This window comes from Alternaria viburni (assembly GCF_023758015.1).
Source record: "Alternaria viburni strain BMP 2772 chromosome Unknown scaffold_3, whole genome shotgun sequence".
NCBI classification, from domain to species: Eukaryota; Fungi; Ascomycota; class Dothideomycetes; order Pleosporales; family Pleosporaceae; genus Alternaria; species Alternaria viburni.
Window position 1 is genome coordinate 1,139,499 of NW_026055772.1, and position 13,582 is coordinate 1,153,080.

Here is a 13,582-nt window from a genome sequence, read left to right on the forward strand (position 1 = left end):
GAACCGAAAACATACTAGGCTGACGATGCGGCGAACAGGTAATCGGAGTTAGTAGGCGGAGGTGAGAGGTGGTAGGAAGGCTCAAAGTATGCTGCTGGAAGCTAGGAGTGTCTTGTGTAAATTGTTGGTGGATGAAGAGTAGAAGTTCAGGTGGCATTGCTGGCTTCTTATCGTATGCGTCTAGCTCAGTGCGTGGCGGAAGGAACGATACTGTCAAAGGACGTGTCGAAGTGAGTGAGCCTATTGGGAGGAAAGAACGACGAACCGTGTGGCTAGAGGCGACTATGGGAGCAGTATAAAAATGCAAGAGCCATCAAGCAGCATGCCCTCAAGCCGAACCATCAATATTTCAATTTCTTCGATGAGGTTGACAACCTTATGGATACCCGTTAGTGCGAGTTACGAACCAACAAAGGGCCTTTGCAGACACTCTCGGCAAAGTGTGAATGTACAAGCAAGCATTTCAAATCCATTCGTCATTCCCAGTGGTATCATCTATCCAAACCCTACAATAACAACCTTCCAATACTCCAAAGATCATACAAATGAGCACAAAGGCAAGCCCCATCACCTCTTCTTCACTGCATCCTCCATGCGCCTGATAAGAGTCTTCAATCCAACGCCCTTCTCACAGTTGTTCTCAAGATACTCTTCCATCTTCTCCCTCACCTCTTTCATACCCTTCAGTACCGGCAATTTGTTCCCCTCTTCACCCTCAAGGTGCATGAGTGGGTTCAACAGTAAATCAAGGCATGAGTGCCAGATATCAGTCTGCCAATATCGTTTCAAGCTTTCCTTGATCTTGTACGTCTTCGTCGCTCCGGCACCAAGAGTAGCGCCACGCTCAGCGATCGTGGATATGTACTTGCCAAATAATAGGTTGTGAACAATTCCAGCGAGACCGTGGTAGTCGATCTGGTAGGTCCACGGGCGTAGTTCGCGCATCTCGGCACAGTCGGCTTCGGTAGTGGGCCAGTCGGCGATGAACTGCACATCTGGCTTGAAGGCCTTCATGTCGATACCACGGCCAAAGTCGATCAGTGAGATACCCTTGGCAGACCAGCCGTCACGTCCATCGCGCTTGTATTCGGAATCCCAGTGCTCATCTTTTTGTAACGCGTCGAACCGGACGAGAATGTTGTCGCTTTTCAGATCGCCGTGAATGACACCCTTGGAGTGTAGCGCTTCGACTGTGCGGAACAACTCGATGGTAAAGAACATGGCCAACTGTTCGTCCATGACGCCGTTGTCTCCGCGAGAGAGGTTCACAAGGTCGAGCAGCGTACCCTGGTCTCTGAATTCCTCTACCAAATAGCACTCGTCTTTGAAGACGTGCATCTCGTACGCGTGAACAATCGAATCAGCCGCTCGAGATACGCCTAGCCGTCGCTTTGCTTGTCGCATGATGTAAAATTCCCATGGAGTTGGTGGATCTTCCATCTTGATAGCTTCCAGATTCTTGCGCTTCAAACCGAACTCGCCCTTGCCCATCTGCGAAGGTTTGTTCTCATCGTCGTCCTCGTCGGGGTCTCGACTTTCAACCAGGTAGACTGGGGCGAAAGCACCTTTCCCAAGCTCGCGTTTGACGGCGTATGTCCGCTGAGTTGTGGGAAACTTCAACGTGGGACAGACTGCAAGGTTGGCCGTCTTGTCGTTCGCGCCCTTGCCCGATTTCAGAGCCTTGGTATACTTGCGAATGTCGGCTCCTTTTCCGTAGCTCTCTTCGGTGTCTGCGTAGTAGCCGTCGTAGCTATCGAGTGGTGGCTGGATTTCTTGTAGGATGACCTTGCGGATGTTCTCGTCGACCGGATTGCACTGTGCATCCTGAATGATTGGACCATTTGGCTTTACTGGTTTTGGCGCAACCTCTTTCGCAGCCAACGGCTTCCGTTGCGGTTCGGCGATGGGCTCTTTAGGTACTGGTTTCGATTCTGTCAGGGCGAGCTTCGCAACTTTCCCTGAACCATCAATCACTTGACTCAAGATATCTGAGAACGCGCTACCGCAAGTATCATCATCGTCGTCGTCTTCAAGGATGTCAGTGGTACCTTTCGATCGTGATGGTGTCTTGGTCGCAGGAGTAAAATAGTCCTTGTTTGCATAAGCGGTGGCGATGCCTAGGGATGATTCCGTCTTCTCGACGATGGGCGTCATAAACGGCAGACGGTTATTAGCAGCCTGGGCCGGGTCTCGGTAGGGCTGCATAGCTGGGACGTAGTCTTCCGGTGGAACGGGAACGAAGCGGGTAGGTAGCGATGTGGGCGCTGAGGGCGAGGTCGGAGTGACGACGTCAGAATCTTGCTGCTGTTCCACGTCGACATCTGCGCGTGTTACCTCATTAAAAGAATCGTTCTGAGACTGATCCGATTGCTCAGACTCATCATCTGATTCATCCTCTTGACCATCTTTAGGCACGTGCTTGCTCTCAGTAAAGTCAGACCACGCAGACGCACTCTTGGTATCCGAAGCGTCGGAATCGCTTTCATCCTCGGCATCAACATCCAGCACCCTGGTGCCGAGCGTAAAATCTCCAGCTGTTGTCTCATCCCCGAACTCGCTCGTAGCGCCGGATATGCGACCGGTTGCCGTACTTTCGGCACCACTCGTGTAGTCGTCCTCATCGTCGCCGCTGCTTTCATCGCCGCTCTGATTCTCCGAAGTATTCTCGTCGGCGTTTCTCAGTGGCTCGTTGAATATGTCGTAGATCTCGTCCATAGCTTCCTTGGTGTGGAGGGTCATTGTGGTCTCCGGGCCTGTCTTCTTTCGCCGGATTTTGGGCTTCGCTGGAGAATCCAGGTTGGCTTGGACTAAGACGTGTTAGTACGTAAGTGACAGTCTCATACACACTCAAACACTCACTTGTCTGAGTCTCTCCGCGAACTTCTTTGACTTCCATGACCTTGATTTTCCTGGTCCTGTTGGCACGCTCCTCTCGTCTCGCCTTCTTAGCAGCCCGTGCCTTGTCTACATCTGCCTGTGAAGGCGGCGCATTTTCGTCGTTGTTCATATCATCGTCAACGCTGCCTTTCAGGGGCACGGTCTTGGGCTTAGGAGGCTGTTCGTAATCCTGTTTGGGCGCTAGAGGCGCGGCCTTTGGCTTCGGTCTTGCAGCTGCTTCTGCCTCTTCAGCTGCTTTCCTTGCCTGCTTCTGTTCCTTGCGTCGGATAGCATCCCAATCGTGGTCCATCCATCCCCTGTATTTAGCTCGAAGTTCCTCAAATGAGTATTCCTCTGACATGGGATCTTCATGGTTGGGGTACACTTGCTCCAAATCTACAAAGACTACCTCAAGCCTGCCTGTCCTTGGATTGACCGCTTGTTGATGTTCACGCAATGGATGGGGGCTGACATTCTCGTCATTTGGATTTGATTTGGTCTGAATACATGTATGGCAAACGCCCACCAATTAGTCCTGTGATCGTAAATATATGAAGGGGCTGATGTAGGCAGATCAACTCACCTCATCCTTGAAGATTGACATCTTTGGCACGCCCGTATTCTTCTTTCCGACCTTCAGAGTCTCACCAGCCCAAGGCCGCGCTTCTGTTGCGTTCTCCTTCTTGCGGTCTGCGAGCGATCCAATGCTATCCCATCCTTCTATGCTACCGGTCGAGCCGGGCCTCGCGGCATCGTCGCCATCGGAAAAGATGGCAAGCTTCGCCTTCCCCGAACGAGAAGCGCCTCCAGCAGATTTTGGCGCACTTTGTGGTTGTGGGCTCGGCGCACTCGGCGATGCATGCGCAAAGGGGTCCATCTTAGCGGCGAGGGCTGGACGAACGGCGGGAAGTGCGGGGCTTGAAGGCTCGGGAACCTCTTGCGGGCGGCTCTCGAGGCGATGCTGGAATTCTCCGTACTTGCGAATCAGGCGCTCGACTGGGCGGGCCTCGCGGTCGATACCCAAGTTGTATATCTCCTCTGCTTGTGTGAAGCGGCCCGCGCCTTCTAGCCAGGCGGCGAATTCTTCGTAGAATAGCGCAAGGTTCTCGCCGATGTTGTGTCGCGCAAGGTATGCGAATGTCTCGCGCGGCGCATCTGAGAAGAGATGGATGTAGTGCAGCCACAGCTTGAGGTAGCGGGCGTCGTTCTTGTACTGCGGCGAGGATTGGAAGGCTTTGGTTGCGCGCTCGAGCAGCGGGCAGAGTTGCGATTGAGGTGTGTTTTGTGCGGAGGGGTACGAGTCGAGTGTCCATTTGACATAGCGGTCGTAAACGTCTAGCGGGTCGTCTGAGTCGTCAATCGCCATGAGCTCCTTCTCGAACTTGAGGCGGGCCGCGCTATTCGCATCTTGCATCTGCGAAGGGGACAGGGTCTGACCAGCGCCGGAAGTCAATGGTGGCGTGTATAGCTGCGCGAGCGCTTTTGCGGAGCGTCCGCTGGGGATGCTCTGGATGTTTTCCTTCTGGCCTTCAATCACCTCGAAGTCGGTAACGTCGTCGGAAGCCATGGCGCCGATTGGGGGTATCACAAAGAAAGAAGAAGAAGAAAAAAGAGGATATCAGAAACACAGGCACAGTACCTGCTGTCGTTGTTGCTGCAAGCGGATGTGTATACCAACTCAGGGTACGCGGGGTTTGCATGTGGGACGATACGCTAGAACGCGCTTTGTCCTCTCCTGTCCTGGATTGTATGTTGCCCCGACAACAATGGCCTACCACTTCTTATCCCACCCAGCATACGACCGCCAAGCCTGGTATGATGGACCTGTCAGTCAACCGAGTAGTGCCTCGGAAATTGAACGACTTAACATCAGCCCAGGAGACTAATGGCCGCAGCAATGCTTTGGCCGACCTGGGCATCCATTGACCCTGTTGCTGATGCATGGTGGGATGACGGCATAGAATATGAGCCTATTCTTGCCAACGCACCTTCCTGGTTGCTACAGGCGAAAGAGAAGAGGGTAAAGTGCCCAGGTACAGGCCAAACATAATCATAGGTGACATTCGGTTTGCCAAACTTCTCTTTGAATATCTCGTCCTTGGTAAGGAGGCGTACAAGCTTCGCTCGAACCACGTAGTACTCCACGACCCAGATGTCGAATCCAGCAATAAAGCTCGATTTGCGACTTGCCATAATAACATGATCACCTGTCTATAGGCATCTGTCGCAGCTGGTCACAAGAAAGCACAAGAAGTCATAATCGTCCGAGAAAGCATATACAAGCATGTTAAGAATGTCCAAGGACAACTATTGACCCTTCCAGCTTCTACCCATTACCAATGTTCATCATCAGTGACCCGTCCCGCCAAAAACAGCACGACAGCACATCCTAATAGAGAGAGTCATCATGTAAAAATAGAAACTGATCCTGACAAAAAACTACAGACTCCCGCTGTTCGATTTGGTATATCCCTAAAACGAAAGCAAAAACGTCATATGCACAAAGGCAAGCAAAACAAAGGGAAAATGACATATGCCGGATCGGGGTATCCCAAGGAAGTTCGAGCAGAAGCTCCGATTGGTATCATATGGAAAGCGACAACAAGAGCCCTCACCTGGTCGGCGATGTCTGAAGTGAAGGCAAGGGAAACAAAGCAAAAGACCGAGAGATTGTCATGCGGAACTGGAGGTAAAACACCAGACATGTGTATCATTGCGTAAATCATAGGAGATTCGTTATTGTTCTTCGAGGTCGTGACATCGTGGGTGTGCTTTGCAAAACTCGACGTAAATTGATGATGGCGATGTGTGATGTAAAGGCGGTGAGGAAGCAATCAGCTGACCTAATTTAAGAGCGGTTCTCCACGGCTTGCTCGCCAGTGGCGACGGCAACAAGCGCTTCCAGGCGTCTCATATCATTGTTGGCTGTCTGCTGCGGTAGCGGCTGACCGAACGTTGCGGGTCCCCGCTCGGGTTCTCGTTGCGGTCGATAGCTTGAGCTCGAGTTGGAGAGGCTGTGGCTATGATAATGGTGTGGTTGCGATTGTAAAGGATGCGGCCTTTCCATGATTGATGCTTGCGACTTGTAATCTTCGACGACTGGCGTTTCGACGTATCCATTGCTGCCCACGATATTCGGATGATGTTCCCAGATTGTCCCTGGAGTGGGAACGCCTTCGCTACTGCTACTATCTTCAGGGGATGTTCTCTGCATAGCTCTTTGTGGTTGACTGACAGGTCCGTTATACCACGCCTGTCGCTTGTTCTTTCGGGGCGTCGTAGGCTGTTCTTGCGAAGTCCTGGGCGAAGCGTTGATGGAAGGGATCTGGATTGGCTGAACGTTAGAAGGTTGCCGACTAAAGTACCCATGAGCGGTCGTAGGGCGTGTAGCATTCGCTCGTCCGGCACTGCCAGGGTATGGTTGCGACCATTGTGGTTCTCTCTGAGAACTTGGGCCAGCAATGTTCAGACGGTCAATTTCCCAAGAAATACTAGTTCTTTTGTGGTGACCCCTGTGAGCCGGAGGCGGGTGCTCCATCGGCGCGTGATATGTCAGTGGACGAGTTGGGGCGTCTACTTGCATTGGACTTGGCTGGCGTCGAGGAAGCGGAGGGGGTGCATGGTCGAAGCTTTCAATTCCCGGAAGACGGGTAGTTTGAGAAGCGGCCGGAATTGAAGTAAACGTGGGCCGATCCGCGTCTGGCGTCTGGTGATAACCAAGCCCACTGGTCGCTGGGCGAGGCCCAGTATGCCCCCAAGTTCCTGGATGCCACGTACGTCGCCTCCAGTCCGCATCTGCGTTTGAATCTCTCCTCGACTCTGAGAACTGAGATGCTGTTGGGCTCGCATATGCGCTGCTTTGGGCTGAATAGCTGGGTGCGGCAGTCGACTGCAGAGGCATGATGTACGTAGAAGGACCCTGTCCTGGTGGACCAGAGAAAGGATTACCACTGGACGAGATGGACTCTCGACGTCCTGGAAGGGGTGGTCCGGCCCATGAGACTGGCCTGGACGAAGACGAAACCGGAGACTGTATAGTGGACCCGTAGCGAGCGGGGCTGCCAGTAACTGTCGAAAAGGTAGCGGATGTGGGCGTTGTAGGCGCGTTGGACTGCGTGTCATACTCGACAGGCCCAGGAGAGCCCATCATCGGTGGGTCATACGCGTTCATGGTATTTAGTGACAGGCGAGCCCTCGCGCTAGCACCACCATCACTAGCCATGGCCAAAGGTGGTGGCCTACGTCGAATGTCGGGAGAAGGTGCCGCGCTCATGGTCGAAGCGGTAGAGATTATGCTTGAAGCTGAGAGGTTTCTGCTGTGGCCTCTGCTATGGCCACCTGTGCTGCCTAGTGTGTTCGCTCGAGATCGGTTTCCAGGTGGTCTTAATCTGTCGGTCCGGATCTGCCTTTGGAACCTCGTACCCGTTGCAGCTAGCGATTCCGAAGGTATGTCTTCATTGACGTGAACTGTTTGGGCATGTTGTCGGAGGTTGTCGAGTCGCGAGAATCGCCGGGAACAGTGACATTGGAAGGGTCTTTCACCAGTATGCTTCCTGCAGTGTGTTAGCAATGTAGCGTGCCGCATAGTGAGCTACGTACCGAATGTGTCGTGCCAGATGCTCACTTCTCGTGAAGCTTAGATTGCACGGCGGAAAGTCGGTACAAAAGAAGCGTTGTCCTTTCTTCTTTTTAGACGGCCGGTTGGAATCGCTGGTTACGCTATCGTTGTCCGACCCGTCTTTCTCGTCATCATCCCCATCACCCATATGCACGTCTTGTCCCGAGGTTGTTGGCCTATGCGAGTCCTCTCTACTTTGTTCGCTCTTGTTCGAAGCTGAAGGTGTCTCGCTCAGCTCGCGGCCGGGTGTAAACGGCGACGAGGGCAGTGGTCGCTGACCAACAAGTCCCGCAAAGGTGTTGCGTGTAGGTGTCTTAGCCGATGGGTCTTCGGCACGGATCTCTTCGGTCGCTTTCGATTCGGCAAAGAACCTGCTGTTCGGTCGAGGAGTAGTTGGCGTCGTCTCGTCACCCGGGCGGCCCTGTGGCGCATCTGGGACCGACAATGTGGTGTTGACTGCTTGGAAAGTAGACATGTTGGAAGAAGCGGTGACCAGCAGTCTACCGATAGCCACCTCTTGTTCCGTGTCGTGCTGAGTGAGCCGCGCAGGTCTACAGAGACGAGCGCGTATAGCTTACAACCTGCACGACAGAGCTCGCTTTGGTAGCGCCGGTGATGTAAGACTGGAGAGTTAATGCAGGCGCAGGTCCCAGGCGGGTTGCCTCGAGCGGCGCAATCAGTATGATACTGCGGGTGGTCCCTTCCTGGAGCGGATGTGGGAAGGCTGAAACGATATGATGACGAATAGAGGGCGGCGTTGCAACAACATCCGGAGTCAGCGCCCAGCGAGCAAGGTCAAAGAAAATCTACGAGGTCGTGTTAAAATCGATCGTTGCGTCGTAAAATCGTCAAGTTGGTGTCGCCCAAAGGTGCACCGGTGGTGAGGGTTGAGCAACCACGGATACTCGGACTTTGGGCTGGGTATGATAAGGCGCGGGATGGGATGCCTCAGGTGGCGGGGAGATTGGCCCCTCTTTGACGCAAGACTCGATGCGCACAAGGGCTCGAGTAGGAGCGGCAGGATGCGGCTCTTGTGGCGATGCAGCTAGACTGTGCAAGACCCGGGTATGAAGGCAGAGGAGCAGGTGTCGATGCAGGAGAGCGGGATTAGAACGAACTCACGATTGCGTCGCAAATGCACGAGGAGGGGTTGGTAAGGCACAGGACGGGATCTTAGCGGCTTTGTCGTGCGCCCTGGACGGACGGCCTGGCAGAAGGCTGGGGTTAGAGTCCGATCCACCTTGCGACGAAGGCACATCTTGCCTGCAGATCCTTGGAATTAGCGATGCTTGGCCCGCCGACCCAGACATGATGAAGAGGTGCAGCTGAGCCCCAGAGCATGCTCGTCCGCCTGTCAGACCACAGTACGTCTGCAAGCCCTGATGAGCGCATCTGCCGTCAAGCAATCGGCCTGGCTGCAGGACATGGCATCATATTGTGCGGCGGGGCACTGGGCAGCACTGCCTGTTTCCGGTTGCTAACAACGGTCATGGCACATGCTTGCAGCGATGGGTCAAGAACCTGACTATTTGCTCTAGGTCGTGCGTTATGGCCGGGACCTGAGCACGCTGGATATTGATGACGAAACACCTACCAACGCCCGCTGCCGTTTCACGTGTTATCAGATAGATCGGGACCATGATGGCTGGCTATGCCATGGACGCGCCGGCGCGTTTGGCCAGTCCCTCAAGGCAAGTTGCGCGCCTGGGAGAAGACAGCCATAAGCAGACGAGCATGGCGTCGGCCGCCTGGCGAAGCTGACAGTGCCATGCCCAAGTAATTGGTTGACGCGGATAGTCGCTGCAAGCTAGCAGCGTGGGCGAGCGCCGATGCAAGGGGACTCGACCAGATCCACAAAAAGTGTTGTACCTTTGTACCTTGCCGAAGCGAAAGGCTAGCATCCGTGGTTCTGCCGGACTTCAGCGACTCAAATTTTGCGTCTTTGCAGCGCGAAAGGCGCCAGGCGGCTGTTGAACGAGGCGGTCAGAGACGGTAGTCTGTCCCCTGGCGTTGCCTGGCGTTGGGCTTTGAGCGGTGCGTGACAGTTTGTCGCCATCACACTCTATAGCTCGGAAGCGCTGACAGAAAGGCGGAGGACCCAGTGGCCCGACTAGTTCCTGGCAAGCACTGTTTGATTCGGTGGAATCTGGCGGACAGACGCGGGATGATACCATGGATCGCGAATATCGTGGTCATCTGCGCGGTGCGCCTCGTTGCGTCGTCTGTACCGTACTTTGTCCCTTGTATGCTTCAAGATTCCGCTTCCGGTGCCTAAACGAGACGCAATATTGCTATTGACACGTTGCGTAGGCGCATCCCCACACGAGGATCGTGCGCCGTGCCTACAAAGAAAACACTCGTCCTTCCTGCAGCGGCAGCTGGAGGATTGGTGAAACACATAGTGTATGCAGGCCTACATGTTCAAAATAGTAGCTTTACCGAATCATGCGGGCTTGAGTTAGCGGGCGAGCCAGATGTCTGGACGCATTTGTCGCCAGCGGTGGCGTTGGTGTTGAGGGAGCCGTGCATTACTCGCGCTCATGGTCAGGTTAGCGATAGTGGAGTCAACGCTCGGAACGTGCCTGTGCCTGCCTCCAGCCGTGTGATAGCCCGTGCGCGAAGCGCGAAGACCGAGGTATGACTCTTATCGATTATCGAGCAACTCAAGATGCACACGGGGAAAGCCTGTCTTGCATACACATTAACTGCAGGCCCCTCCTCAGTACTCGCACAACAGCTTAGCACTACGTTTCATCGCCATGCATTGACGCCGTGTGGCAATGACGGGCAGCTGCCTCGCCGCACAACTGTGGTACATTGACACAGCCGAGGTGGCCAAGAACAAACAGATGGAAGCTGGTATCACATTGCTGCTGTATAAGTCACGATTCGCTTGGTGCGACTCCCAGTCATCACTCCACCGCCCAAGCAATGCTGATTTCTTCTTCGGATCTTGCGCCAATGCGGTATTGACCCGCCCAATCCACACCGCCTAATGAACAAGTGCCTAAATCTATCCGATGCTTACTGCACAACCTAGGTGGAACGTCAGTCTTCTCTTCGGACAGGCAGCTGACTCATTGATATACCTTTTCTCGGAGTTTGCTGATCCATTGGACGATGCTTTCACCCTGGTCTGCCCGGTCTTCGACAAGGAGGGTCTGTGTCCATAGCTTGAGGGCTGGGTCGCCGTCTTCCTTGATAATGTACAACGTAGGTAGGGTGATTGAGCCTACACCCTTCGACTTGTGATCTCTCGATTTCTCGACGACTATCTTATATCAGCAATCTGACTGTATAAATCATCAGTAATGTCAACTCACCTGCTCGCACTCGCTCGGAGTATTCATTGTCTAGAAGAGGTAATGAGGCTTTGCCCTGTTTCAACTGTGTGCGGTCTTCGACGCCAAATACATCATTCAGGAGCGCGGGGACAGCATCTCGGCCAATCCACCTAGTCACGTTAGCCCTATATCGATACAGACTCTGCGCTTGTACTTACAAGAACTGGTTCACACCGTCGTCCAGGAGGTACAGACCGTAAGGCACGATGGCTGCACTGGAAAGGTTTAATGCAGGTGGCATTGTGATCTGTCCAGTGGTAGGTTCCGGTACACCAGCATCATCAGGCATATCGTGGAGTGAGTAGAAAGACGGGTAGATGTACTGCGTAAGTAGGCGCAATGGCAGTGTAGAGAGGAGGTCAAGAGCTGCGGAACGGAGATCACTCGGGATTTGAGCGCTCTTGCGAAGACCAACGTTCTTGATGAGTCCCAAGAACAGTATGGGGAGAGCGCGAAGGTTTTGCGGTAGTTGTAGTCCTCCACCGCCCATGCTGCCGCCTGCCAACTCCTTGCGATAAGTTGAGAGTATCTCGATGATCTTGGCCTGTAACGCGTCTCGTGCTGCGTCAAGACCGCTCGACAATGCTCGCTCAACTGCCTTGTGACTGAAGTAGGTAGTGATCGCTTGCGCGTCTGCTGATGCATAGACTGACGCCAGGCTCTCAGTCGTAGGCACAGCAAGAGTCAGAACCCTGATACGGCGTTGACCACTTGAGGTAGTGTGAAGCACAGCGGCCTGGAGACAGGCGAATGGCTTGGAAATTGTTTCGTCGATGGCGACCTCGATCACTACAGCTTGATCTCTGGGGTATGCTGGGAAGGCGCAGAGGTCAGATGAGCGGTTGAAGAAGTTTCCGTAGAATGCAGACATCCTCAATCCGGTGGTAGCGCGCACTCGGAGAACGGCCTCTAGACCGATCTCAGCAGACAGATAGTCAGCCAGCTCGGTTGCAATCTTGACGACATCCTCTTGTCTTGCCGCGTTCCATCCAGGGTAAAAGTATGTCTGACCGGCAGTGAATCGCGGAAGGTTGCTCAGAGTCGCAACATCTTGGTACTGCGAGGAGAAAAGGAACATATCCACCGACACCTGGTTCTTAGAGCATTCTACCGCGAACGACTTGTACCAGTTATTGGCAGGCTGCAATAAACTGCCTTCCTTTCCGGTGCCCAGTAGCGACTTGTCTTCTCGAGGGCTCAATGCTGCATGACCAACATTGGGTAGCGATGCGGCAATGACAGTCAACTTTCCTCCGAGTGGGGAAATGAGCTTATGTGCGGATCGGAGAGCTGAGCCCAGCGCAAAGCCAGGGACGTGTGTGTTTTGGAACATGGTCGGGAGGCGGTCAAGGAACGTCTCGATGTTGTTGCGGCATTGACTGAGGCTGACCAGGAGGTCCGAAGGCATGGGAAGGTAGGGCTCATCGAGGTCGGAAACTACAAGCTGTTGTGGTTCATTGGATTCGCTGTTGTCAGGAGGAATGCCGAAGAAGTGCAAGCCGTTGTCGACCGCCTGGTACATAGTTAGCTTACGCACCATGTGCTTTCAGGAAGCGCGTTGCTTACCATGAATCCAATGCGTGTCCGACCGTCTGCGTTTGGTATCCGACCGAGCGACTCCTTGATGACCCTCGAGACGACGGCGAGCAATCCGCTGTTGACAGCGCCTTGTGTGCAATCCAGCAGGATGTAGTAGCATAGAGGCTGTGGAGGGCGGACCTGCAGAGATAGAGGTACGAAGTCAGCATTTGTCTCACATGCACTTCGTACAGCCAGTACTAACCATGTACTCCTGAGGCGCAACAAACTCGGTCACGGCATAGTTGAGCTCGGGTCTCTGCCAGCGGTCCACGCTCTTCTGCTGTGCTGCATCCCAATCGAATGCCTGAGGAACGTCGTTGGTCAGGTTGCACATGTTGCACCTCCACCTGTGTCCATGGTCCAAGAATGAGACAAATGGATTGATGTAGGCGCGGCAGCGTCGACAACGGCTAATGACCTGGTCGTGCACTACTGGCACAGGGTCCTCCGAGTCGTGCAAGCTCGCATATGGGCTTATAATGAGGGCGAAGGGAAGCTTGCTCTTCTTGAGTAGCGAGTGGTTGGTGGGGATGGTGTTGAGCGTACATCGCAGGTATTTACTCGATTCGTTCGCGAACTCGGAGGGGGTGGCCGCGGCATTGGACGGCAGGTTGATGGGAGGAGGAGGGTTGTATAGCTCGGAGACGTGAAAGGGCTGCGCAATGAGGTCCGAAGGGAAGAGCTGGTTCTGCTGGGTAGCCGCAACGGGTTGCTGAACTTGCGGAGCTGCTTGGCCCTGGCCTAGGTTCATCTGCCCGAACTGCTGGTTGAGGGCATTCGGATCTTGAGGCATGGGCTGTCCATAGCCTTGGGCTGGCGCTCCATAACCCTGTGCTGGCGCTCCGTAGCCCTGAGCCGGGGCGCCGAACCCAGGAGAAGGTGCTGCTCCGTATGCAGGCGTTTGAGCTCCATAGCCAGGTACTACTGGTGGGGGGACTCCTCCGGCTTGGGCGTCTGGTGTATTCGCGCCGAATTGGTATCCTGTTCCTGCTGCGTAGCGATCTCTCTTTTTGCGGTCCGCCATGGCTACGGCAGCGGAGACTGTGAGTGGAAGAGCTGGAAAGTAGTGGTAGGGGGATTGGAGGTGTTGGCGGGCGTGCGCGTGAATTTAGATACGACGTAGAGCTCGATGTGTCTTCTTGGGGAACGGCACATTCCGCGC

At 54.2% G+C, this 13,582-nt stretch overlaps 3 protein-coding genes across 3 annotated transcripts; all 3 read right to left on the bottom strand.

Moving 5' to 3' along the window:
- Nucleotides 1-567: 567 nt before the first annotated feature.
- Nucleotides 568-4,444, bottom strand: J4E79_002007 (uncharacterized protein; the record flags this gene model as incomplete). The annotated part of the gene is made up of 3 exons (XM_049350911.1): nucleotides 568-2,807; nucleotides 2,860-3,376; nucleotides 3,461-4,444. The coding sequence occupies 3 exons, from the start codon at nucleotides 4,442-4,444 to the stop codon at nucleotides 568-570; spliced, it is 3,741 nt and encodes a 1,246-aa protein (XP_049214750.1).
- Nucleotides 4,445-7,308: 2,864 nt separating this feature from the next.
- Nucleotides 7,309-7,970, bottom strand: J4E79_002008 (uncharacterized protein; the record flags this gene model as incomplete). Its single annotated transcript, XM_049350912.1, has 2 exons — nucleotides 7,309-7,430; nucleotides 7,502-7,970. The coding sequence occupies 2 exons, from the start codon at nucleotides 7,968-7,970 to the stop codon at nucleotides 7,309-7,311; spliced, it is 591 nt and encodes a 196-aa protein (XP_049214751.1).
- A 2,602-nt stretch (nucleotides 7,971-10,572) lies between these two features.
- SEC24 (COPII subunit) lies at nucleotides 10,573-13,444 on the bottom strand (the record flags this gene model as incomplete). The annotated part of the gene is made up of 5 exons (XM_049350913.1): nucleotides 10,573-10,766; nucleotides 10,819-10,949; nucleotides 10,998-12,352; nucleotides 12,406-12,558; nucleotides 12,623-13,444. The coding sequence occupies 5 exons, from the start codon at nucleotides 13,442-13,444 to the stop codon at nucleotides 10,573-10,575; spliced, it is 2,655 nt and encodes an 884-aa protein (XP_049214752.1).
- Nucleotides 13,445-13,582: the final 138 nt, after the last annotated feature.